Source organism: Lichenostomus cassidix, chromosome 20, assembly GCF_008360975.1.
Source record: "Lichenostomus cassidix isolate B80296 chromosome 20, HeHo_3.0, whole genome shotgun sequence".
Classification (NCBI taxonomy): Eukaryota; Metazoa; Chordata; class Aves; order Passeriformes; family Meliphagidae; genus Lichenostomus; species Lichenostomus cassidix.
In genome coordinates this window covers 5,325,302-5,351,504 of record NC_139500.1, presented here as the reverse complement: position 1 = coordinate 5,351,504, position 26,203 = coordinate 5,325,302, and the positions used below count along the sequence as shown (strand labels likewise).

The 26,203-nt window shown below is 40.8% G+C and overlaps 1 protein-coding gene across 7 annotated transcripts in view; it reads left to right on the top strand.

The window, feature by feature from the left end:
* Positions 1–26,203, top strand: part of DIDO1 (death inducer-obliterator 1) — a 53,359-nt gene that overhangs the window by 17,391 nt on the left and 9,765 nt on the right. For all 7 annotated transcript variants that reach the window (XM_085079642.1, XM_085079640.1, XM_085079645.1 and 4 more), the window contains 15 exons: positions 585–774; positions 1,866–1,970; positions 2,305–3,211; positions 3,494–3,812; positions 5,754–5,966; positions 6,489–6,714; positions 18,803–19,250; positions 20,156–20,315; positions 20,771–20,887; positions 21,101–21,205; positions 21,656–21,791; positions 21,932–22,478; positions 23,304–23,457; positions 24,414–24,503; positions 25,121–25,316. In XM_085079642.1, the coding sequence (XP_084935768.1) occupies positions 690–774; positions 1,866–1,970; positions 2,305–3,211; positions 3,494–3,812; positions 5,754–5,966; positions 6,489–6,714; positions 18,803–19,250; positions 20,156–20,315; positions 20,771–20,887; positions 21,101–21,205; positions 21,656–21,791; positions 21,932–22,478; positions 23,304–23,457; positions 24,414–24,503; positions 25,121–25,316 (3,808 nt within the window). In that variant the 5' untranslated portion in view covers positions 585–689. The remainder of the gene's footprint in view (positions 1–584; positions 775–1,865; positions 1,971–2,304; positions 3,212–3,493; positions 3,813–5,753; positions 5,967–6,488; positions 6,715–18,802; positions 19,251–20,155; positions 20,316–20,770; positions 20,888–21,100; positions 21,206–21,655; positions 21,792–21,931; positions 22,479–23,303; positions 23,458–24,413; positions 24,504–25,120; positions 25,317–26,203) is intronic.

The window sequence follows — 26,203 nt, the reverse complement described above, 5'->3', positions numbered from 1 at the left end:
CCTGTTCAGCTGGTCCTCCTTTTCCTCCCAAATTTTTTCCTGTGTTCTTGTAGTCTGGTAGACTACTTTGGGTGAATGCAGGCATTTCCTACTCATGTGGAAACTCAGGTGCTTGAAGCTGCAGTGTCTCTGGTGGTGAAATTTTGTCTAAATCAGTAAATCTGCCCTGCTGTAACCTGGACCATGCTGATGGAGTTTAAAAGCAGTTCTGTATTTTCACTGATAATCTGCACTTAGTAAATTCCACTCTCAGAATGCTTTTAAGTACTGCACATGGAATACTTTCTTCATTACAGTTTTGTTGTTCTGGAAATTTTAATGGGATCTAAATGAATTGTGAGTGCAATTGGATTTTGTATTTCTTTCAAAGGGCTCAGCTGTTGGTAAGTGGGGAGGCGATATTGCTTTATTGTGACTTTCCTTTCCAGTTCCAGTGTTTTTCTGAAAGTGCCAAGCTGTCCAGAAGACAAAATAATGGAATTTGCTTTAAAATGTAATGTAATGGAAGCAAAACAATTCCAAATTTAGGTAGAAAAGTTAATAAATATATTAATGCCTTATTTTGTCCCTTTCTTTTTTTCCAGGAGCCAGCAGGAAAAAGAGGATTGATAGCACTTGGACCTGCTGACAACCCAGAGATTCAGTGTGGCACTTCTGAGTCAGGAAATTCAGCATGTGCTGGCTGGAGGATGCTGAATGACTCTGATCCTGTGCTGCCCTCCTCTGGCTCAGCCCTTCAAGGAGAAACCATTCGAACCTCTGATGCTGTGTCAGGTAACAGAGGGCATTGGAGAAGCCTCTCTTAATTTTCGTTTTAGCTGGAATTTAAATCTCTGGAATAGCTGGAATTAATCTCTGCTTGTGACTTATAACATTTCTTTGTGTAAGCTTTAACTGTTTTGACTTGCTCCCTTAATTATATTGTGGCATTTCTAGTATGAATATAATTTTAATGCTGTTAAAAAAAAAGTTGAAAATTTATAGTTAGAGATTTTTTTATGGGGGAACTTAAAGGAATTTAGTATTGGTTTGAGGCTGTTTGAGCTCTATGCCTGTGTACTGCAGGCTAAAAATTCACTTTTTATTTTGTCTGTAATATTAAAAGCAATCAGCTGCTATTTAAATTAATGTTCTGAAGTCTGCTGCTTTTACAGTGACATTTATAGTATTCACAGTTACAACTGAAGTGTTAATTTTTTTTAACATATCTGCGTAGATTTTTATGTTTCCATAGCATTGCCCCTTAACATTTCTGTTGAAGCAGTGTTAAATGTAATACTGAAAGTAGAGGTTTTGCAGAAGAGGGAATCAAAATACAGATCCTATGTTTCTTTCTGTCATTTGATTCTGTCTTCTCAAATAACAGTCTTCTAGTATGTTGGGAAAGACTTTTGAGAAACCAGGGATCTGGTTGTCACCACAGATTTTCTTTCTGTGGCTTCGTCTGTGGCAGTTGGAGGTTCTTTGCTGAATCTGTTCTTTTGGGGTCATTCTGGTAGATCGCATAGGCTGAAAATGTTTTTGCAAATAAATATGTCAAGCAACAGCCTTTCTTATTTTTCATTACACACGGAAGTGAGTGGAACTGCTGTAGAGTTTTTCCCCAGTCCAACCCCAGGGAGTAGGTTCATACAGTGAAAGAGTTTGGTTGGGTTTTTTTGAGAAATACCAGAAAATATCAGAAGCCCTTAGGCTACTCAATAAAATATTTCAGTACAGTATCCAAACCCATATGTTTAACTTAGCACTTTTAAGGAACATTAGTGGCTTGAGTGTGTTTGTTACAATAAATACTGAGATCAGAATATTTACTTAGAGTATAAATATTTTTGAATTAGAGTCTTGAACCTTATGTTTCTTTTCAGCATTTCAGAGTGGGGACAGTGTTACCTGTACTATGGAACAAGCTGTAAACACAGTGCCATTAGACTCTGAAGCAAATACTGACAACATGGAAAACAGCTCTCCTGGTAAGAGTTCTTCCTTCTCAATTGAAAATGTGATTATTTGTCCGTGATGTATATATGTATGTGTTACATACATGGATATGTAAATGGCACAAGAGTTTGTAACAGGAACAGCTGGATTATGTTGTCACAGTGATGAGTAATTGATTGATCAGTAATTTAATTACTACTACTGTTGTATTACATTCACACGAATATATTTTGTCTGTTTTAAGGCTCATCATATGAAGTGGAGATGCATAGATTTATCACAAAGAAAATAACATGTTCAAAACAGGTTTTAAGAAAACGCATCTTTTCTTCACCACCACCTTACTAACTGTTCCCTTGTTTTTAGCATCAGTGTTGGATGATAAAGGTGAGCAAAGCAATGAGGAAGAACAAAAGTCTGTCAAGCCAACAAGTAAAGAGTTCAGGAAAACCTGGGGGTTTCGGAGGACCACAATTGCCAAGAGAGAGAACGCAGGGGATGCTGATGTGGACTCTAGTGAGCAGCAGCCACAGCAGCAGCAAGGCATAAACCTCAGGAGGAGTGGACGGCAGCCAAAGCGCACCGAGAGAGTAGAAGAGTTCCTGACCACAGTGAGGCGCAGGGGCAGAAGGAGTGTTCCCACTACTCTGGAGGATTCCAGTGAAGCAGCCTCTGGTCCAGCCACAGATGCTGAAACTGCTTCTGAAGACAGTGTTGAGAGCGCTCCAGATACAAAACCTGTCACCCGCAGGATTTGCACCAGGAGTTGTAAGGAGCAGAAAAGCCCTAAAAGCAGACCCACAAAAGAGGAAGAGGAAGAAGAAGAGGAGGAGGAGGAAGAAGAGGAAGATGCTACTTCTGATAGCGACAGTGATGGGTTAACACTAAAGGAGCTGCAGAATCGGCTAAGAAAGAAACGTGTTGAGCGGAAACCTCAGCTGGTGTTGAAAGATGTGCAGAACCACCTGAGGAAAAGGAATTCAGAACAAGATCCTGCCAAAGCTGGTGATGTTACGCCTGAAAAACAGGATGAGTCTGAGCTGCCTGTCAAGCAGGAGCCTGAGACTGCAGACAGCACTGAGATTGCAAGTCAGGTGGTTGTGTCTGAGGAAGACACTGAAGATCTTGAGGCTCAGAAGGAGGAAAAGCCTGCTCTTGGTGCAAAGGGGGCCTCAGATGAAGAACCCGAAGAACAGCCCAAAAGCAAACCTGAGGCTGAGATCTATGACCCAAATGCTCTGTACTGTATTTGTCGTCAGCCTCATAACAACAGGTAGGCAAAGGAGGCAGCTGCAGACACAGTGCAAAGACTTAGAATTTTTCTGTGATGAAAAATTAAGCCAGATGCTAATGCTTACTGTTTGTATGAGCTCTTGGGTTTGTTGGGTTTTGGTGGGGAATTTATAACAAATACAGAAATAACCAGTGCAGGCAGAACCATGCACTGGTGCTTTATTGGGGTGCTTAAGTTGTGATGCTTGAAATATCCATTGCATGTTAATTGTCTTTTCATTTCACAGTGTTTTACTGTTCCTTGGTGGGTTTTTTTTTTCAGGTTTATGATTTGTTGTGATAGATGTGAGGAATGGTTTCATGGTGACTGCGTGGGTATTTCTGAGGCTCGAGGGCGATTGTTGGAGAGGAATGGTGAGGACTATATCTGTCCAAACTGCACCATTCTTCAGGGACAGGATGAGCCTGTTTCAGAACTAGACCAGCAGGAAGCTAAAGTGGAGCAAGGAAATGTGGATGGCACAGAATTCACAAGCATAGGAACAATTGAACAAAAATCAGTGGAGGACCAAGGAATCAAGGGTAGGATTGAAAAAGCTGCAAATCCAAGTGGGAAGAAAAAACTAAAGATATTTCAACCTGTAAGTATTTTGTTTCTTACTTTTCATGTTTCACTGAGTACTTGGAGACAATGACTTGTTTGGCTATAAATCTGACTCGGTTTTAAAGTTACACATAAGCTGAACAGCCCACTAAACAGTGCTGATAGCAGAAGTTTATCCATAGTTCTGTCAGTACAGGAATTCAAAACTGTTAGTTTCAGGTGAGGGATTTAAAAGTTTTATGTAAGTGTAAGAAAATAGTTCTGCTCTGTCTAAATACTGTTTTGGAAGTCAAATAATGGGATATTATTTAAATAAAAATATTATGATTCTGCAGTGGTTTATACTATCTTTGAAATAATCTCACGCAATTTTGGACATTTTCAATGATAGTGAAATTTTTTACTTAACTTTGACAAGTCTCTCTTGGAGTTAATTCCAGCTGGACTTACAGGTGGTCTTTGAAGTTCTGATTTTTGTCCTGATGCCACTAGGTTATTAACAAATAGAGAATTTCTTAACACTGCCTTTTAAAATCTAAAAATATGTTTTTTGAATACTTGAAAATCTAAAAGAAATTTAAATCTTGTAATATAAACTTCTATGCCCAGTTTGAAAGGCATAGAAGCTTCTTCAGCTCAATGTACATGAATTAAAAAAATCAAGTGCTGCATTGGTTGTCCTGCCTAAGGTACTGTATTAATGCCAATGTCTTTGGACATTTCCCTGTGGGTTTCAGAGCTGTTCATAGCAGCCCAGTGAGATTAGTGTATAGATAGAACAGTTTGAGCTGAACATATATTTACTATTTTAAGATAAATGTGTAGAAAACAGTATTTTCAAAAATGTTTTCAAATACGTTTGTACTTCTTTGTACATGGAAAGATTTTTGAGAGTTCAGTGCTGTTTGTGTTTGCTCTGCTACTGAGTATCACCAAGTGCTCTTTATCTTAACTTCTTAATTAAGTGTGTACATGATGGGAAAATTCCCAAATCCAGGTTTTATCAGGCTGTTGCAGATAAAGCTGTGTACTGACTTTTGATAGTGGAAAAGTCAGTCACACTATGCAAATAATATTTATTTAACTGGAAATATTTCTGAAAAACTTAGTTTTGGTAATTACAAACAGCTGTTTGATGGGGAGAGGCTGTCTAGAACTACAGTAATTCTGAGTATCAGTTTGGTTGTATCATTTTTAGGAGTAATTTAGCAGAGAGACTAAAAGCATAATACGCAGAAGGAATATGTTGGAGCCTAAAGAGCTTTCAAATATTTCTAGTCCTTGACTTAATGCACTGTTTTCAAGGATGTGCTATTTTCTGAATCTTAACATTGGAAGAGGAAGTGGTTCATATGTAACACCTTGATATAAATGCAGAGTGATTTTGAATTAGAGGAGAATTCAGATTGCACATGCAAACCTCTAAATGTGTAAGGAGTAGGAGGCTATGGAAAAGTTGTCTGGGAGAATGGCTCTTTTTATGTAAGTTGGAGACTTCTAAAATTAAAATTGGTAAAGCCTCTAGAGCAAGAATAATCTGTGCACCTGAATATCTGAGTGCTTCCTCTGGCAGGAGTGCATGGCTGAGGACAGCAGCTGATGGGGCTATAGAACTAAAATGTGGTTTTAGAGACCTTGCCGTTGAGAACCCAGCTGTGCATTTTTAAGGACATTTCTTACATGATATAGAGGATCAGTAAAAAGCATTTATGTGCTTATGGGATTTGAAAATTTAGGAAACCAGCCTCCTTTATCTCAGTGCTAGCAGACCAAGCACTAGAAAACACAGCACATTCTGAGATTAATGTGTTATAGGAGTGAAATTCTTACCTTCTGTGTAATGAGCAGCAGTTGTTCTCAGCTGGCAATGGTGCAGGTCAGAGCTGCAGTCTGCACGTGGGCTGTGTAAGCATTTCCCCATGTTAGAGGGGCATGTTGCTGTTTCCTCTTGGAGGTCTGACTTCATTTCTCTCCATAGGTAATCGAAGCTCCTGGTGCTTCCAAGTGCATCGGCCCAGGCTGTTACAACGTGGCCCAGCCTGACTCTGTGTACTGCAGCAACGACTGCATCCTCAAACACGCTGCAGCCACCATGAAGATCTTGAGTTCTGGCAAAGATGCAAAACCAAAACCTAAAGAGAAGATCAAACCAAAATCTGAAAAGCCTGGCATGACAAAACCTCAGCAGCAGGTAAGCTTGTGTTCATGATCCAGGGCCCTGAAGCACAGTGCCTTATTTTTGTGCTCTCCTTTTTTTACTCAGATTGCCAAATTCTTCATTGAAGAGGAGCTTTCTGTTATTTTTTTGTTATTCTCCTTGTCTTTTTCTGTGGTAATGACAAAAAATGTTTTCCTGTCCCTGTTGAAAAATATTAATATTTGCCTCTAGGTGGAGATAGTCCCTTGCAAGGGTCTTCTAGATGGCAATGCACTTACAAGAAAACATGAAGCAATACCAAATTAATTTACCTTTTAAAAAAGTATAAGCACTACATTTTTTTTATTTCATTCTAATTCAAATTAATTTTGCCTTTTTAAACTAAACTCCAAATTACTGGGTTTTGGAGTAATTAAATAATTTCAAATTGTGTGCTATAAAAGTAAAGAGTTCACTATGAAAGAAATCAGTGTACGTGTGCTTACGTCTCTGCTTGTTTGTAAAATGCAGTATATTTGATGATTATTAGTAATCAGGCTACTTTTAATTATACAGGCAGGCATCAAACCAGTTTCAAACCAAAAGAGACAGTTCCCAGAGAAAAGAGAGGTGAATGTGAAGAAGACTGTTGTGAGCACAGCCAAGACTGAGGCAAACAGCCAAGCCCCTGCTCGAGAGCCAGCGGCAGAACCTGTCACTCCGTCCTGGGCCAGCGATCATAATTACAATGCTGTAAAGCCTGAAAGGACTGCTGCCATTTCACCTGCACTGTTGTTCAAATGTATGTATGGCTTAGGGATATTCCTGAGTAATCATATTTTCTTTGAATACCCATCCATTCTTGGCTCTGCAAAACTAGGGAGTTTAGGATTTGGGGGTTTTTTCTTACCACGGCACCAAGCTGCTTTTCTCCACCTTCAAAGATTCACACACAGATACACACAAATGAGAGACACTTTTAGGAGTTTTCATTTGTATCATATGACAGTTGTATGATTAAGAGCCTGTTGATCTACCCAGCTGATTTCTGGATGAAAGCTACATGGTTAAGCTTGAAATCTTTCCCATAAAGACAGTGTCTGTTTCTAATCTAGAAGGTAAGTATTGATACATTTGTGTTAAGTTTTTCAAAGAGGTTGTGCAGTGTGCACTGTGAATCAGCAATTGCCTGTACTAATTTCAATTGTATTTTTGTAATTTAGATTTGGCACCTGTCTCTCAGGTCTTGCATTTTCAGTGCCTGGTGCCGAGAGTGAAATCTTCAACGTGGTATCCAACGATACTTGACACCTCTGCAAACAGCTTTTAACTGTCAAGTATATTCCTGCTGCTTTTCTTCCTTACATGAAATAATTCAAGGACCATCCTTTACTTTTATGGGGGTGGGGGGGAGGCAGAACTCTATTATCTTTGTTTTCTTTTTTTCCCCTTTTCTCTGTTCATACTCCACACATTATCCACACACACAAGAGCACATCTCAACTGGATGTTGGGCAGAGATACTGCCTTCCATGTTTTTGCAGGTTTTGAGTAGCATCCTTGTAACTCATGTAAAGGTAAGTAAATACTGCTTGAAGCCTGAACAAGTCTTTCTCCTTATGACATTGATTGACTCCATCTAAGTAGTTTAGTAATGCAGTTATGGAGATGAAATCTGACATTTCAGTTACAAACCACGTGACCTCTGGTGCCTCGTGTTTACTCCCTGGAAGAGTAATGAATTCAGAAATTCAGTTCTCACAGCTTTTGTAACCACACTTCAGCCAATTTACATTTCATTTTGAGAAGTAAACTTAGTTACTGAACACTTGTATGTAAAGTAACTGATAAGTTTAGAAATATTTAAGAAGAAATTTATCAGAAACAGTAGTGTTTTAAACATAACTAAAATGAATGGAAAGACAGAAATGAAACTATAAGGGCTATTTTTACATGTTGGATTTTTCTGACTGTGACACAGGTGTCTTTAGAACCACTTCGCTTAGAATGTCCTTATCCCTGAAGGGTTTGTTTTTTTTCCTAGGAGACAGTAATACAGAAAATTTTAAAGCAGAAAGTTGAGGGTTTTTTAAGGGAGGGTGCTCTTAAGATGAACTACACTGGAGGTTTTACAAATTGGACCAATTCCAGTAGAAAACTGAATTCCTGTAGCTAAATAGTTAAATGGATTCCAAAAGATTCATAAATATCAGACTTCAGTAACAGAGAACAGCCTAGCTCGTGTGATGAAGAACTCTCATATCAAATGCAAGGAAGAACTTCAGATGCTTTTTTTAAGGTAAGTTGCGCTGATATGTGGGAACTCTGCCGTTACTAAATGCCCATTTAAATTGTTTGTGTATTTGTGAAAAAATGTGTCCTGCTTTTCAATGGATAGGCTTGAGCTGTAATCTTCCTGAGAAGCTGCCAATGCACCTGCAGAAGTATTCTACCAGATCTTATTTCTTTAAGAAATCTTTATATGCTGTTCAAAGCCTAAAAGTTACAGCATTAGGGAAATCCTTGAGAGTCGTCTCACTTCACTTCAAGTATCTAAAAGTGAGAAGTCTCTAAGTCTGAGCCTGATCTATCAAGGAAAACATGTTTATTGGACCAAACATAATCTGGTTTAGATGCAAATCTTAAAATTAAGGGAGTCTCTGTTTAGAAATGTGCATTTCTGAGCATTGCTTATGAAGGACTTGCAGTCCAGAGGAGGCAAAGGACTTCCAAATGCAGTATTTGAGAATGCTGGCCATGTTCTTCCAGAGCTTCCAGCCATGTTCACCAAATCATTGTTTGCAACTTCAGTGCACAAGACCTTTTAGCAATGAAGGAGACTTAACCTCATTAACAGAATCACTAATACTCTTTCCATCAATCAGTTTATCATTTCAGACATAGATTTACTTTAAATATTCACTCTGTACTTGTCTGTTGCAAGATTTTGTTGTTATTACATGAAATAGTTGTTTTGTTAAGTAATGCAAGAAAATCAAGTCACTTCTAAAGATACACTGGCTGGTAGGAGCATATAGTGTATTTGCATCTAAGTCTACCACCAGGCTGCTTTCCCCAACCTGTTCTGCATTTATTAAAGAGTTATTTGGTGCTAGTACTGTGCAGTTATACAGAACAGTGATATTTTTATTCCTTCTGTTACCCCATTAGTTTGTGTTTCTTCACTGCCTAACTTTCCTACATCTTTTGGGGGATATGAGTTAGGGCTGTACTTGGAAGTGACTGTACACCAGAATCTGGTCCCTGAATAATGACTCTGTCTACAGTCTTCATGTGCTCAGTGAAAATAATCCTTTTGATTAATTTAAAAAGTAGAGTGGGAGATACCTTGAACCTGATTTGATAAGTAAATACTAAGTAATTCTAAAGTTTCAGACAATATTTGAAGTACACATACAAAACAAAATTAGGTCTGAGTCACATTCCCTTTCAGAAGAGTTGCTTTTGTTCAGAAAAGTGATATTAATATAGTATGCAGTGCTCAGCTTTTATATTGCATTTCAGAAGTCATCTTCGCTTCCAAATTGATAACAGTATATAGATTGTAGATACTTATGAACATTGTTCAGAGATCCATGTTACAATAACAGCAATACTGGTAAGAGACTTCTTTCTAGATTTTTGCTGTTAATTGTCAAGTAGAAGTCAGCAGCAAATGTATCTGCAGTTTTAACATAGGAAATCAATCCAAAAGGAGGGGAAGAGGGTAAGCATGTGCAGTATCCCAGTCTTTAAATTACCCAGTCCTAAGTGTACTAAGTCTTCATTTGTGCTCCAAAGCTTTGAAGTTCACCTGATTTATTAGACTTAATACCTGAAGCGATAATTTACTCAATTCAGGTGTTAAAACTGTTTAAATATCTTTCCTGCTTTTATTGAGAAGAGCAACTAAGTGTGCAGGAGAGTGAGGAAGGTTTATTAGATAAAAGCTCAAAAGGAAGCATTAAATTACTGTTCTTGTGGTAGAACATGTCACACCAAATCACTAAACTTGTGGTTACATTAACTGCAGACAGGTACAGTGTGAATTTATAACAAATTATGATCATACCTGACTTGGTACCATGATTTCACAGAAATTCTTAATGAGTGGGGTTTGGAAGGGGAAGTGTTCCCGTCAGAGAAAGCCACAATGTATGTGGTCCCGTTCCTGCTTCTCAGCAGGGAGTTATGAAGAGACAACGCTGCCATCTCCTGGAAGTGGGAGCCCTGGCTCTGGTGATAAACATTTCCTTTTGTTATCCCCTTGCAGTTTTTTTCATCTCTTCTGCAGCTGAACTTTTCTGCACTCAAGAGTGATTGACAAAGGGAATAGGATGTGCTTATGTAGGTAAACATATTGGACTGTTTGTTCCTGTACACCTCTAACAAAAATAAGGCAACTTTGAGAATGGAACATGGGGATACTGGGGTGCCTCACCAGCAGAAACTGCTGGGTATATCAAAATGGCAGGATTATGGTGTGCATAATTTATGTGTGCATTTCCTTGTGTCTTTCTCATTTCCACATGCTTTATGTAACGAGCATGAAGAGAGAAAAGAAAGAAAACAAACCACTCTGCAGAGAGCAGGGGGAAATAGAGTACACTAAAGACAGGATTTAGGGGTCATGAGGTAAAAGTGGTGTAGGGAGCTTAAAAACTGGTAATGAAGAGTAGAAGATAAGGTCTTATCTGCACATAGGCTGGTGCCAATTTAATGCTACTCTTCAGGCAAGATCATACCAGCTGAAGTGACTTAAATGCAGGGGATGTGGATATACTGCTGTTGGTTTAGATTTACTTAAAATATATTTTACTTAAACTTTGCCCCTTAAGCCATATGTATGTTTGCCTGCAAGGACTGATTGTACGTAAACTGGATTCCTTTGGGTATGAGTGCTTCCCCACAGGAAAAACTAGGCTGTGCCAGGTTCCATACTGTTACAACTGAACTACTTCTGGCATCTGAATTGACTCCTAGAAAGCCAGGGTGTCTTGCTTAATGCTGTATTATGTAATGTAGAGCCATCCTGAGAGGCAGTAAGTATTGAGTAGTACAAGGGAAATGAAAAGAATAACTGATTTTGTTACTGGCCATTGTCTGAAGCATAGGGCTGACCTGAATGTAGGTCTGTCCTAAATGTTTGTAACTAGAGGAGTTTTCAGAAAGGCTGCTGACAGACCAAGTAATGATCAGCTTCCCTGAGATGAGTCTGCCAGAACTTCTGAGAAATTCACCTTGGAGACCTTCTGGCTTGGGAAGGCTTGCACAGGAGTGGCTGGTGTCACCTGGCAGCTCCAGTGCTGAACTCCTGTCGTGAGATTGGCAGGGGCTGTGCTGGCCCGGGGCTGGCACAAGACCTGAGCCCTGCCTGAGGAGTGAGGCAGACCATAGTGGTGCTGAAGCCAACGGCCCCTGGGAACCCAGCCAGTTAAAAGGAGCAGTGGGATCCTTGGGGAGCCATTTTCATCTCCTGCCTGTGAACTACTGGAGCTCCCCTTCTCTGCTCTACAAGGTATGTTACACGTGCCCTGTGGCTGGCAGCCACGTGAAGAGTTTTGCCATCTCTTAAGTTAGGAAGGCTGGTCCCTGCACCTGCCATGTGCTCCTGGCATGTGCCCTTCAAGCACCCAGCACACCCGAGGCACTCGGAGACAGCAGGGCAGCACTCCTGCCATCAGGGGTGCTTGGATTCAGTGTGAGAACCATTGCTGAGGGGAAGGGTTGGGGTGCAGAAACCTGGTACCACTTCAGAGACACTGTGCATATGAGGGTGGTTTATCTCATCAACAGTGAAAGTGATGAAAGTTTGATTAAAAACACTCACCACCCTCTTGCTGTTCTGCTTTCTTTTACTAATTTTACTTAAATTTTTTGGACTTACTCACTTGACTGCATAGCCAGTGAAAAAGTTCTTTGCTAGTCCCCAAATAAACGGGATTTTTTTTTGAGGTGATCTCTTGCACTTTGAGTCAAGTTCGCTGCTGATTCGCTGTGTCCAATCTGTGCTGAACTTGGAACCTGAAGATGGCCTGTCCCAGCAAGGAGTGATGATGCCAATCCATGAACAGTCTGGAAAATAAGCCCTTTTTTTTCTGCAGATAGTGCCTCTCTCCCTCAGGAGGGGGGTAGGAGTGACAATGCAGTTGTCTGACATAGATCAGATAGATCACTATAGATTCATGTAGATTAAAGTGTGCTGATGCACATCAGAGCTACAGATGTGCGTCAGCACAGAGCTACAGGTTGGCTTGAACGCGAACAGATCACCACAGAAAAGGCAGGCCCTTGTCTCTGAGTCTCCTAAATTAACTTTGGAGACAGGTTTACTTTGTGTGCCTGAGTGTAAAGGCTTGGCACACAGGCAGTTTAACTGCAGTGCAGGTTAGAACTGATCGAGGCTTGCAAAGCAACAGGGGGGCAGGCAGCGCATGCCAGACATTAGTGTTCAATAAAGTTTGATTTGGTCTTGAAAGTGGAAGGCGATTGAGCAGGTAACAGTGAAAACTAACACTGAAACCGATTTAAGAGCAGCTCAACACGTCTGAATTGGGGCTGGCAGTAATTATCTCTGAGGGAAGCGACAGCCCTGCAAAAGCAGGCGGTGAGGAGAGCAGTTGAACAGCCGCGGAGCTGCAGCAGTTCCAGAGCGCCTCACCTGCACAGCCGCGGTGCTCAGTGCCACCAGAGGGGGCTTCAGGGCACCCAGCGGCCGTGAGCAGTGCCCGAGGCACAGATGTCAGGCGGCCCCAGCACGGGACTGGGCACAGCCGGCTCGGAACTGGTAAGTAGCTTCCCGTTGTGGAGTGCTTTAGGACTGACGGCTAAAGCACCTGCTCACCCGTGTCTTTTACTCAGTTTTTTCAGTTCTGAAAGGTTTCACCTCGGAAGAAGTCGTGGATTAAAGTTCAGTATTGACCTCTGCATTAGGGTGGGGGGGTTGGTTAAATTCTGCTCTGTTCAGGTTATTCCTGGCACAAGTCACACAGGAAGGGGTCATGGCACAGCTGTGTCGGACAAGTCCACTTGGGACATGGGCTGAGTGGCAAAGGGCAGCAGCTGAGCCACACCAGTTCTGAGATTGGAAAATCCTGCCTGTCCTCTGCCTCGACAATTTTCCAGAGGGGAAATGCAATTCTTAAATTCTCAGCTCCTGGCAAAGAGGGGTGAGGTATTTCACTTGTAGGCCAGGAAGCTGTGGTGCCCTGTGTGCCAGAGCAGGCTGCCCTCACCTTCCCCCTGCTCAGAGCGGAGAAGCTGCAGCGCCCTGGGACAACGGTGCAGGGACAGCCACTGCAGCCACCTGCGGCTGAGCTGGAGGAGCTGCAGGACCGAGCAGGACTTCGAGGCCGAGGTCACAGCCTGAGTCGTGTGTGACACCCAAAATGCTGGCAGGGCAGGTCCTGCGTAGGTGACTGGCTCTGCTGGATGCTGCACACCTGTGTTCCTGTCAGCTGGGTTAGCTGGTGCCCTTGTACAGATCAGCTCTTCTCACAATATGGAATTGCTCAGCTCTGCCCAGCCTTCACACTGGCTGTGTAAATACTTTCTAACGGGTGGTTTTGGGTTTATAACAACTGCAGTGCTGCACTACTGTGAATTTTCTTCCCTCTAAAGACATAGAAATCTAAAGAGTAGTAAAAGAGATCCAGTTTGGAACAGGTGGATCACAAGCAGTTCTCTGCTTAGGTTGCATTATTCATATTGTGGAATTTCACGGATTTATTGTTACAGAAAAATGTTAATTACCAGCTTTCTTACTGTTGGTGCCACAGAAATTCATACGCTCTGCATAAGACTGAAAGTTAGTTATGGTTTTTGTTTTCTTCTCTAAAACTCTCTAATTTAGGGAGAGAGAAGTCTGAAAAAGGGAGCAGTAAAACCCACACGGGTTTGGGCTGCTTCTGTGCTGGGCAGTGTCTCGTCAAGTGCTGGGTTCCTGACGTCCTGCTCCCTTGGGCCTGTGCTACACTGCAGAAGGTTCTGTGCAAGCTGGACACGACTCATCCCTCAGCTCCTCACTCCCTGCCTGGAGGAATTTTATCTTGGGGAAAGAATAAAATAGATTTAATGTAGATGGAAGAAAACATGGGAAATACTAAGATCTTAAAACACCAGAGACAGTAGTGCTGGTGTCTGAACAACCTGATGCGAAAAATTCTGTAGGGAAGCTTCTTTTAATGTCATGTAATAGGAGCTGTGATGCTTTTTTTTTATTTTTTATTTAGAAAACCACCAAAAACCAGCTTTACTGGAGTCATTGTGAATTGGGCTCTTCAAATGTAACAGCCTGTGGTTTATCGCCACAGTGTTTAAAAGTTTTAGCATCAACTAAAACCAGAAGTTGAAGTTCTTTTAAAGAACTGTGATTTGAGTAATTTTAAAACTATAGAGAAAAGGAATAATGCGTTTATTCTGGTATTTAAAAATTGAAAAAAATTAGATAATAGTTTCAGCAAAATAGCTCGTCACAAATGAGGTAATTTAAATAGAAACCAGGGGTCATGTGGGTTAGTTTTTGAAGTGGCTTTCAAAAGCTGCTATTCCAAAGAAGTATTGGGTGAAGAGGGAAATGGGAAGGAACCAGAATAGACTTGACTCCTATACAGAAATATTCTTTAAAGATCAGAGAAGAAGCAAAGTTTCTTTTATATAATGTACATGCTGCTGGTGTAAAACCCAACCTCCGAGTGTTGGTGTGGGTCTGTGGTGTAAATACAAATCCTTCATGCTGAGTTAACAGCCCTACACTGTGGACATCCTGCTTACATGGGGCCTCCACAGCAGCATGGCAGTGCTGAGACATCTGTGTTGAGATGTTCACAAGTACCTGGAACCATTGGGCACATCTGTCCCAGCCCGTGCTATGGCAGCTCTCTCCTGCTGTGGATTCAGAAGCCTCGTTCATGACTGTGTGTTGTAATGTCGAGTGTAGCTGCACGGGGAATTTCCTCAGGGGAGGGCTTCTGTGTCTGTCAGCATCTGGTGGGAGAGATTCTAGTTCTGTCTGTAGTGAACACACTAGTAATGCTATTTGTTAAGCCTGGGAGGAATGCATGGTTTTCTGCCAGAGGATTTGTTGGGTTTCTCCCTGAGAGCGAGTTGGCTCATTAGTTGCAGCTGCACCTCAGTCACTTTAGCCCACACCTCCCTCCAGTCAGTAAGGATCCTGTTCCTGTCCTAACAAGTGGCCCATGGGACGAAATGGAGCAAATTGGAATTACTGTGTGTTGTTTTAAATAGGGTTTGTGACATCAAGCCAAGGATATTCGCCTGGGTGTTAAAAGTGCTGAATAGAAGAACCACCAAAAGCCTTAATCTAAAGGGCTTGTGGTCAAACTCTGTGTTAATCTCTGAAGTGGGGTAGGCTGATGTTCAGTGCCTGTCTCATCCTTTATTTTAAATTTGTTTGAGAACATTTATTGTAGGTCCACTGGAACTACTGATGAACCAAGCCTACCGTGGTATAAAACACAGTGACTGGTTGTGCAGTAGCATTGGCTGTGCCTTGTCCTCACGCTGCTCATAGACTGCATGGCTGAACACTTGGAAATCATGGGCTGAGGGAATACCTGGTCCATGATATGTCTCATCCATTTTCTGAGCAACTCTGGTATCTGTTCAGAAGTAAAACTCCATGTGTGTTGGCATATTGCTGTCAGAAAGAAGTGCACGTTGCCGTTGGTGCTTCCAAACATACACCTACTATGACCTCCTGTCAGGCCGTGCTGCCAGCTTTGGGGTGTGCTCATGTTGTGGATGAATCAATAGCAGAGTGGGCTGCCACCCCAGCAGACAGCCCTGCTCCTTCCCCACCCTCCGCTGGCTGCTGGGCATTGGATCCAAGACCCATGTCATGCACAGCGAGTTGGTTCAGCTGAATTATGGGGCAGCATCTTGACACTGAAAACCAAAACTTGATAGGACAAAAATTCTTGTTTCTCATTGTCAAAACAGCGTAAGACTTTTTTTAGATTAGCTTCATCTACAGCTGTCACAGGTTATTTGTTTATATAGGATCTAAGTATTCTGGATTCTTTATCAAAACCTGCACGTGATTGATTGGACAGTGTCAGTTTGAACAGGACCTTGGTAGTTCTGAAAAACAGGAGTCAATTATGGCTGAGTTAGTACATAGAGAATCTGTACCATCCATGGCTGATCAACAAGTCCTGCTCAGGAGACACTTGTAATTGGTGTAAAGTAGCATTGTAGCTTGAAACTATCAGACTTGCATAATCCTTGGGAACTATTTGCATGTTTTCCATTGGCTGAAGAAGCACAGAATTACACACCTTCAAAGTAGTCATGGTGTCAGCTGGCAGGTTAAAGGATGCCTCTGTGTGGCCTTGGACCTTACAGACTCTGCTGACCTTCAACCCCAGGAACATCAATCTAGCGTTGTATTAGTACCTTTTATTTATTTATTGATTAATTTTACAAGTCCATATTCTTACTGTGATACAGCTGTTTGTAAATAGAAAGCTGTTTGGTGTGGGTCTAGTTCTTATATATACATAACATCTGATGGACACAAAACATCTTGGTTCTGCTATTTTTAGCTTTATCAATGCAGTTTTTGTTTACTACTTTGAACTAATTGTTAAATAGATAGTGGATAGAAGATTAAGAATGAATTTACAGTTGTGCTTCTACTGTAAACCAAAAAGAACTAAACATCTTAGCGCCGAGGACTAAATTTTGCTGTCATCTCTTTGCAAGCCAAGCTGTGCTGTTCTGCCTTGCTGTGGCGGGCCACAGAATGTGCTGCTTTCCTACCTACTTGAAAGGATACCATTCTGTTCAGAAGATCAAATATACCAGGAGAAAGAGAATGGCAGTGGAGTTAATTCCTACAGCGTTATCAGTGCACACGTTTTGGATATTCGTTTTCTCTCTGTTCAAGACTGACCTCGAAATAGGTTGGCTGGTTACATCTCAGGTTCTGGGGACCCAACTTGACCAAATCAGCAATATCAACAATAGTTCCTTATTCCTGTCCTCCTTCCTGCAATTGCCAGAGTCCTCCTGACAATGGGAATAGTGTCAGTGGGCTAGGGGAGAGGTGGGACATAGGGAAAGACACTGTGGGTCACAAGAGAGGTGTCCCTCGCTCAGTGAGACAGGAATCAAAGCCAGTCTAGACAAAACTGGGAATAGTGTGAGGTAATAATTGCATTTCATTTATAGCAGAATCACCACAGACTGTGAAATGATATAATGTACTTTGAAAGCAGGTTTTGTTTTATACTTCAAATAGTTAAATCTGACTCAGAAAAAATCCTCAGTTGTAAAATATTGCTAGGAAAAAATTTGGAACAAAGGTACAGTGGATCTTCTGGCATTTTATGTTCCAGCAGAAGTTGAGCACACACCCTTGTGCTTCACCTTCCAGAAGGCCAAGTCCCGTGGTGGTTTTTGGCTCATGTCCCACTGGTGTCTGTGGACAGCTGCCAGTGCTGAGGGCCACTTACAGGGCAGGGGGTGAGGAGGGGCTTTGCAGGAAGCTGTGCTGGTGTTCAGGGAAGTGCTGATCTCCGCTAGGCATGCAGAAGCGTGCAAGGCCATTTCTTCACGAAATAAGGGAGTAACATTTGTCCCTTAAGAATTCCAGATCTTCCCCAATTTGAGGGATGATTCCATTGGGAGCTTGCGCTGATGTGTGGGGTGTTTTGAGCCAGACCTCCCCAGGAGGGCTTGGTCCCTGTCAAGTCCATCTCAGGAGAGATTGATGGGACAGGTTAGACCTTTTCCAGTGATTTCTGTTCTCATCAGAGCAGACCTGGAAGGTGAAGAGTGACCAGTTGCTCCTTGGTAAAGTTACTGGAACTCCTGGATATTGCCCAGGAAGTATCCTGCACCTTGCACCCAGGGCTTGTGGGCTAATTAATGTACAAACCTTCAACAAGGTTTGAAACAACTCTACTTTAGGAGTTGTTTTCGGTAGTTTCCCTCAGAACCCATCCTCATTTGAGCTCTCAGGATCCGTGTGGTGGTGTTTGCCCACTGTAACTTTGATGTCTTGGAAATCATGGTCTGTTATGGGGGGGATGTGTGTGTTTTGGTGTTTAGCTTTTTTTTCTGGGTTGAATTGTTCCTGTCAGTGCCAGAAGGTGGTACAGGTGAAATGCAATATAAAGACGTATTTACTTTTAAAATCCTGTGCAAGTATGTCTTCAACAGGTGTGAAAACTGGAACTTTTGCTTAAAGTTTGGGAATTTTCTTGTATATGATGTGTGTCAATTATTGTAGTAACACCAGAATTTTAAATGGAAAATCTGAATTTTATGAATGGGATAGTTTGAGACTGGTGAGAATTAGATGGCTATGGCCTGAACAGCACTGTTATTGTTTAAATATTCTTTAAATCTAGACTTTAGCTAGGAACTGAATAGGCTTATTAAACTTCAGTAATACTCAGCTTAAGGTAATATTAGTAGAGTTTCAAATTCTTGTACTTTGTGGTCAGATTAACCTCTCTAATTAGCTGGTTCTGTAAAGTGCTATGAGAATTTTTCTGTTTAGATGTAGAGTGTGTGTTGTATTACCTTATTTTTATTTTTCATATATGTAAGAACTTGGGTTGGTTTTGAAGCTTAACCATGAAATCCCACTCAGGAATCTTTGAAGGTGGTGGTGCCTTTTTCTCCCCCCATTTTTCTTACAAACAAAATTTTCAACAAACAAAAACTCAACCACAGCATGATTTTAAAAATTGCTTTTAACAAGGCAAGTGAGAGTAAATAGCTTAAACTGCCTGCTTGGTAGTTGTTCACTGGAGATGGTATTTCACACACTTCTCTTTATAGATTGGCATTTGGTCTTCATGAATATGAAGTTGTAAAGTTAAGCCTTTAATATTGTATTTTCTTCTTTATTTTAACAGCTCAAAGGGAAGAGAAAAAGAACGAAGATCGAGCAGAGCCCGCATCGGCACCAAAGAAGGCTGTGGTAGCTATCATGGAGAAACAGTCCTCTTCTCTCACCAAAAATCTCCCTTCAAAGAAGACCCCATCCTACTCCAACACATCACTGACTAAACCACCACTGAAACCTGCTGGAAGTTTCAAAGGTGTCATTCCCAAGAAACCTTGGCCTTCATCAGGCGCTGTTCCTTCCAAACAGTCACCTCTTTCTCATGGCTCTTCAGTTGCCAAGAAATCAGCTCCGTCTTCCAGTTTGAGTGGAGGACTCAAAAAGCCTTCACTGTCTTCCATGTCAGCTGCAGCTGGAAGTAGTCAAGCAAAGGCATCAGCCACTCCTGCCCAGTCACAGCCCAACTCTCAGATTCGACAAAATATTCGACGATCCCTGAAAGAAATTTTATGGAAGAGGTGGGAATTCAAAACACTTAGTTCATATAGGAAGCTACACCTGGAAGTAGCATGCAGAGTCTAGTTTGTCTTGATAAGGAATTTTGGGGGATTGAATTCATTCAACAAATGCAATCGTCATCTCAGGTTTATATTTGAAATAAAAACTCCTGATGGAAAATAAATGTGCATGTGATAAAGCCTTTATAAGAAGAAACCTTACTATTCCATTTATATTGAGACAATTGCAGTTGAAGGATTAAATCACAGCATAGAAGCTTTTATAATGTAGGTGCTCTGAGTTTTAAAGTCTAGAGATGGCAGTGTTGGAGATGTAGACTTGTAAGGAGCATAGTACAGGAAATACAATGAAAGGTTAAAGCTCACTGAAAGAGAGATTTCCTCCCAACATAAAAATCAACAAGAAATTCTTGTCAATGGGCAGCTTCCACTTCGGAAAGGAAAAATAAAACCCAAACACACACAAAAAAGCAGATTTTTCCCACAATGATTATTAAAAATAATGCTAACCATCAAGACTTACCGTAGAACACTGCCTTCTGGTATTGTCTCTGAAAAGGAAATCCTGGTCATGGTGAGGAATCAAGGACTGAAACTCAAGTGATTTGGCTTCCTGTGTCACTCCTGGCAGAGAAACTCCTGATGGCAGTGCCACAATCAGGAGTAAAGGCTGACTTGGTCTCCCAAAGCCATGTCATCCATAGCCATATGTGGGCAGGAATTGAAAGTTTGCCAAAGTTCAAGGTCCTGAGATAGACTTTGGCTTTGAGGTGTCATTTAAAGGTTTCCCAAGCCCTCCCTGGCTGAGGAACAGCTGAGGTCAGCTCTGAAAATTTATTTTTTGTGACTGTACCTGACCATTCACACCTGGCTTAACCCCACATTCCCATTCTTGCTTTCAACAGAGTCAATGACAGTGACGACCTGGTCATGACAGAGAGTGAAGTAGGAAAAGTAGCACTCAACATTGAGAAGGAGATGTTTAATTTGTTCCAAGTGACGGACAACAGATACAAGAGCAAATACCGTAGCATCATGTTCAATCTCAAGGACCCCAAAAACCAGGTTTGGGATTTTATTAAACAGTAAACTTATATAGAAGTTTTTGAGCTTTGGTGTTACGTCAGACTCTACCCTCAACGTTAGGAGTTTCAAAATAGAGACTTATTAGTTAAATTATAAAATGTTATTATAAAGCCATTCAAACATTATTAACAATATTTTTATCCAGGTAGGAGTTCAAAGCCTACTTTAATTGGTGATTGGTATTTATTCAGTTTGAACATTTGGTGTGCTATATTTATACTTGGGGTTTATTTCAGTCCTATTTTCTGACTACTGCACCTTTCCGAATTTGCTTATAAGTAGATGATATTTTTAATAGAGAATTAAGAAACTGGAGCAGCTTTTGCCTGCCCTGCACTGTTAGATTAACAGTCATTATTGTCTGTTTTTGTTTATTAATGTCAGTTACCTGAGCAGGTTCTCTTCAGCATGGCAAAAGTCTCTTCTGTTTTCAGGGTCTTTTCCATCGTGTCCTTCGTGAGGAAATCTCCTTGTCAAAACTAGTGAGAATGAAGCCAGAAGAACTTTTATCCAAAGAGCTGTCTGTGTGGAAAGAGAAACCAGCTAAGGCAGTAAGTAACATAGTTTTCCTCTATGTCCTTATGGTCAAAGAGCAAGTTTACCAACCCTCCCAGCCCATACTACATTAATGCAGGATTTTCTTCCAAACAAAATACAGCACTCAGTTTCAGCACACTTTTTCTCTACCACATATCAAATGATAGCAAAGTACAGAGTAAAATAAATATATGGAGTTTTCACCAACACGATTTTGTTTCTTTCAGATGGACTCAAAAAGCAAATCTCACGAAGTCAAGAAAACGGCTGTGAAACGGGAACATGTGCCCACTGTCAATATGGAGGATTCTCCACCAGTGTCTGACTCTGATGTGAGTACTGGGCCTGTTCCTTCAGCATGAGGATGTGGAGGGGGAGAAATGCCAGTTAGGGCCTCAGATTTGTCATCAGAAATGCAGATTGTTTCACTGAACTGTGGGAATATCATTGCCCACTGGGTGTGCTATGAGCATTTTTCCTTCAAGTGTGAAGGAGTACAACAACCAGTGATGGGCATATTTTGCGGGCATTTCTATTTTTCAGCCCTTGATGTCAATTTACAGAGAAATCTTTTATTTCTGAATGTTAGCTCTACTTGAGAGCACTGTGGCATGAAATAAGGACTAATACCATTTGAGAACTCTAACATGTGTTTTAACCAAGGCCTTTTATGTATTCTTTTAAAGAACTTAAGTGAATTAACAGTATCCAAAGATTTTTTTTTTTTTTATTGTTGAAGTTAATGATCAACTGTAATATTTTTTGTGTTTATTCACTTTTAGGAACAGCAGGAGTCAACCCGAACTGCACCCAGTTTGAACAGTGCTCCTTCTCTAGATGTTTTTAGCAGCATGTTGAAGGATACAACAAGTCAGCATCGAGCCCATCTTTTTGACCTGAACTGCAAAATCTGTACAGGTGCTTATTTACAATGCTGACTTTGGGCAAAGTAAAAGAACTGTTACTTAAGAGTGTTGTTTGTTTATTTCGTTTTTTTGAAATAGTTTCTCCCAAGTACTGTTAAATACTAACCTAAAGCTTTTGATATAAATCTACAGGTCAGATTTCAGCATCAGAAGATGAGGTACCAGCTAAGAAGGTGAAGTCAGGGGCTTCTGCTAAAAAAGTGGAGTCAAAATCAAAGCCAGAAGTTCAGGCCAAGTATGAAAGTCCTGCAGCAGCCCCAGCAGCAGAGCCTGACAAAGAGCCTGTTGCTGATGATGCAATGGAAATTGATGTTGAACCAGCAGCAGAAACAGTTTCCCAGCCAACCACAGAAAGAACTCATGTTCCTACAAGCCAGAGCCAGAACAGCACAGACTCTGCTGTACCTGAAGAGGTCTCTGCTTTCCCTGCCTCCAGTGCTGGCCCTGTTGTCACAACCGTAACAGTTTCTGGCAGAGACCCCAGGACAGCCATGAGCAGCTCCTCGACCGTCACGACTCCAGCCCTGCGTCCTGCGCCCGCAGCTGACAAAGTCTCTACAGGGGAAACCAAACAGGAAACTTCCAAACCAGTTATGACTGTCCCCAAATCAATATTAACCAAACCGTCTTCCTCACCAGATCCCAGATACCTGGCGGTTCATCAGTCACCCAACATCAAGTGCGTATCCTCAGCAGCTGCCACACCCCTCCTGTGGCTCTCTGCAGAGCCCTATGTGTCCCACGTCCTCTTCCCTTTCCCTCAGCTAAAGGACTTGTTGAGGTTTAAAGTTCAGGGAGCCTGATTCACATTTTTAAAATGCCAGCTCTCCTTGTTTGCATTCTCTAGCTTGGTAAAGTTTTCACAGCATCAGTGTATGTTGACAGCAAAGATTCTCCAGTGCTCCAGCAGAGAAATAAAACTTGAAGGTGTCATGCAGACTTAGAAGTCTGCATATATGTTAATACATACATACTGCTTTTCTAAACAGTGCATGGGAGAGATTATTTAAAGGCATTTCCAGATTTTCATCCTATATTAAAATACTGTTGCATGAGTACAAATTAAAATTAACCAATTGATCAACTTGAAAGAACTGGCCTTCTATCATATTCTGGGTACACACAAGAGTAAAAAGAAATATTGCTGAGTATATCCTTATGCAATTGCAGTAAAAATAATTTTATTAATAGCAAATTATTTTCTTTCAGAATCTCTTTCAGAAGGCTATTGTTGACTTAATTAGTGAGAAATCTAACTGGTTTCATAAAATTCATCCTTTTGGCGTCTCTTTGCCTGTCTGCAGCTACAAGTTTATTTTCTGTTACTCCTTGCGTTTTTAACTAATACCAAGTTAATGGAAAACACTAACAAAGCGTTTAGTAAAGATTTTGTTACTTGTTCAAAAGAAAGTATTGGATCAATAGGAGGAGGGAAGAAAATGTTTTTAAAAGGGCCCATCCTCATTTGCCTTACATAACCTTTCTGTTTGGATTTGTTTTGCAGTGTTGCAGAGCCTCGCTCACCTCAGGACAGCGACACTTCCCTCTTTCTCTCTCGTCTCAACACCATTTGGAAAGGATTTATTAACATGCAAAGTGTGGCCAAATTTGTCACTAAAGCATATCCAGTCTCCGGGTGCTTTGATTATCTTAGTGAGGTGTGTGTGTATTTGGAATGAGTCTGTGCTGCAGTTCCAGTTGCTAGAAAGGCTGGGGGCACTGTGTGTTTATTGAGTTAGATTAGAACTGTAGCAGTGGTAAATCACATCCCTTTAGTAATAGGAAAAGTAGCTCAAGAAAAGTACTCAGCCTTTTAAAAATTCCTCATGAATCTTTGAAGAATTCTAATGTCTTTCAATCTGTTTATGGGTAAGTTAGGATCTAACATGGACTAATGGCTGTATGTCAGCTTCCTTTTTTCAGAGCCAGTTTTAAAGTGTGTGCCTTGTTCTCTTCTCAAACTAGATGGGTCACTGATGCGATCTGTTAGAAAATTTTGTTCAGCTCTTCATGAAAAATATCGTCCTCATTACTAATTTTCAAGTAAAACCAGTTGGATGATACTATTCTGAGAGGGTGTACATTCAAATAAGGAGACAGTAGAAGGGTTTTTCTTTCTCTTTTTTTGTCTCAGAATGACTTAAGAATTTTCAAACACAAATGTGTGGTCTAGGACTTGGTTGGGTTCCTTGTTCTTTGGAGTATTGCTTTTGTTGAAATGAGTTTCTCTGTCCTTGCGACAGGAAGTTCACCAGAGTTCAAGTGACTTGGGGTTACAGAAAATGTGGAGAAAAGCTGTATCTCAGATAGCAGCTTCCCTATAAAAGCCAATACATATGTATATTATAGTTTCCCTAGAAATGCCAGTAATGGCATACAGAACTATTTGATGTGATGCTGCTCTCCGTGTTTGGGGGTGTGTTGGTCTTTGGGTCACATGCTATAATTAACGCCTCCAAATTCAGCAACAGCCTGGCTGAAATAAGAAAAACATGTACAAAAGTCTACTAAAATTTAATTATGCATAATCCACTGGGCTACTGGGATGGGGCAACCTACACTTCTTTTTTTGGGTCTTCTTTTCTCACACTACCATGTAATACTTCTTGTTTAGGATTTACCTGACACAATTCATATTGGTGGGAGGATCTCACCGAAGACAGTCTGGGATTATGTTGGCAAACTCAAATCTTCGCTTTCTAAGGTATTCACTTAAAATCCTTTGCAAAACCCAGAAGAAATAGACAGCAGTGTAAAATGACAACTTTTTATGATACAGGGTAGTAAACAGCAAATACTGACATAGATCACACCTGGAAAACTACCTAAACAGCTTCTTTGAAATCTTTGATTTCTTTTAGTAATGCGTTTATTGAGCTGTAAATTTTGATCTCTCTTTCCTGCACAGTATTTAAATCTTCAAACTATTTACTAACTGAAATATTGAAGATTGGAATTCAAATTTTAAAGGAAAGGAACTTATCATTTAATGTATGTAATAATTTTAGAAATGAAACAATGACACAGTGTGGAGATAAACATGAAACCAAGAATTTTCCATTACTTTTTCATTTGAGCCTCAAGCTGTTTAGTTTGTTGTAAGATACACAATTAATTTGTGTTTCTGAAAATGACAAACCTAATTCTATTTGAACGTTACAAATTGAACAGCAGTAGTCTCTTAAATCTAGAGTGTTGCCCTGAAGCCATAGTTGGAGTGATAAGTGTACAGTTTATTTTTACCCCTGGAATCTGCCCTTTACCATTTCATTTGCTGCTATGTTGCAGGTTGAATTTTTCTACTTTGCTTTTGTGTTCCAGGAATTGTGTTTGATTCGCTTCCATCCTGCAACAGAAGAAGAAGAAGTTGCCTATATCTCTCTCTACTCCTATTTTAGCAGTCGTGGTCGTTTTGGTGTTGTAGCTAATAACAACAGACATGTCAAGGATCTCTACCTGATCCCCCTGAGTTCTAAGGACCCAATTCCTTCCAAACTCTTGCCCTTTGAGGGACCAGGTAAGCACAAAACAGGGGAGGTTCAATGCTAGGTAAAATCACAAGACAAAAGGCAATCTGCGACAGGTTGTTAAATACTTAATGTAATCATTAGTTAATTTTTTTAATATAAAACCAGTTTTAAAGTACATAACTAGGGAAAAACTGGAAATCCAATTCTACTTAGGTAAAATTGTCCAAACTTTAGTTTTTCCAATGAGATGCTCATATGTGTTAGGAGAATGAGCTTACCTACAAAATCAAGGATGTGGAACAACCACTAGATTAAAAAAACAAACAAAACAAACAAAAAACTCCCACCCTATTATCAGCAACCCCAATTCACAAACCCTAGACCCTTACAAGCCATTCACCATCACTTAAATCAAGCAGGAACCTTATCCCCAGAGAGGAGTGAAGAAGTCAGAATGAAGACAAAGGTAACACTTCTGGTGGTTCCACTGCATCGCCACTGTCCACACTCAGTTAATCTGTACATGCAGTGTGGGGCACGAGGTGTTGAAATGTTCTGTTCTGCTGGGATCAAACTTTAGTCAAATCACTGACTTCAGAAAATCAGTTCTTTGGGGAGAAAGGGACCCATTCCTTAGAGTTAGAATCTTCCATCTTTAGATAAAATTACCTGTACTAGTGTTCGGTGCATTTGCGCCATGTTGAACATGGTGACAGAAGATCTGAGAATCAATTCAACCCTGAAACACCCTTCTGCTACAAAATTTGAAGTCTTCATCTGAGAATGAGGAGATGCATATGTTTAGTTTCCAAATAAGGCTCTGGGATCTTATAGAAAATACCAGGTTGAGAAGCTGAAGAGCTGCAGGTTGCAATGAAGGCAGAACTCCATTGTCGTGGCCACGGGTGGCACAACACGGTAGGTATGGAACAAC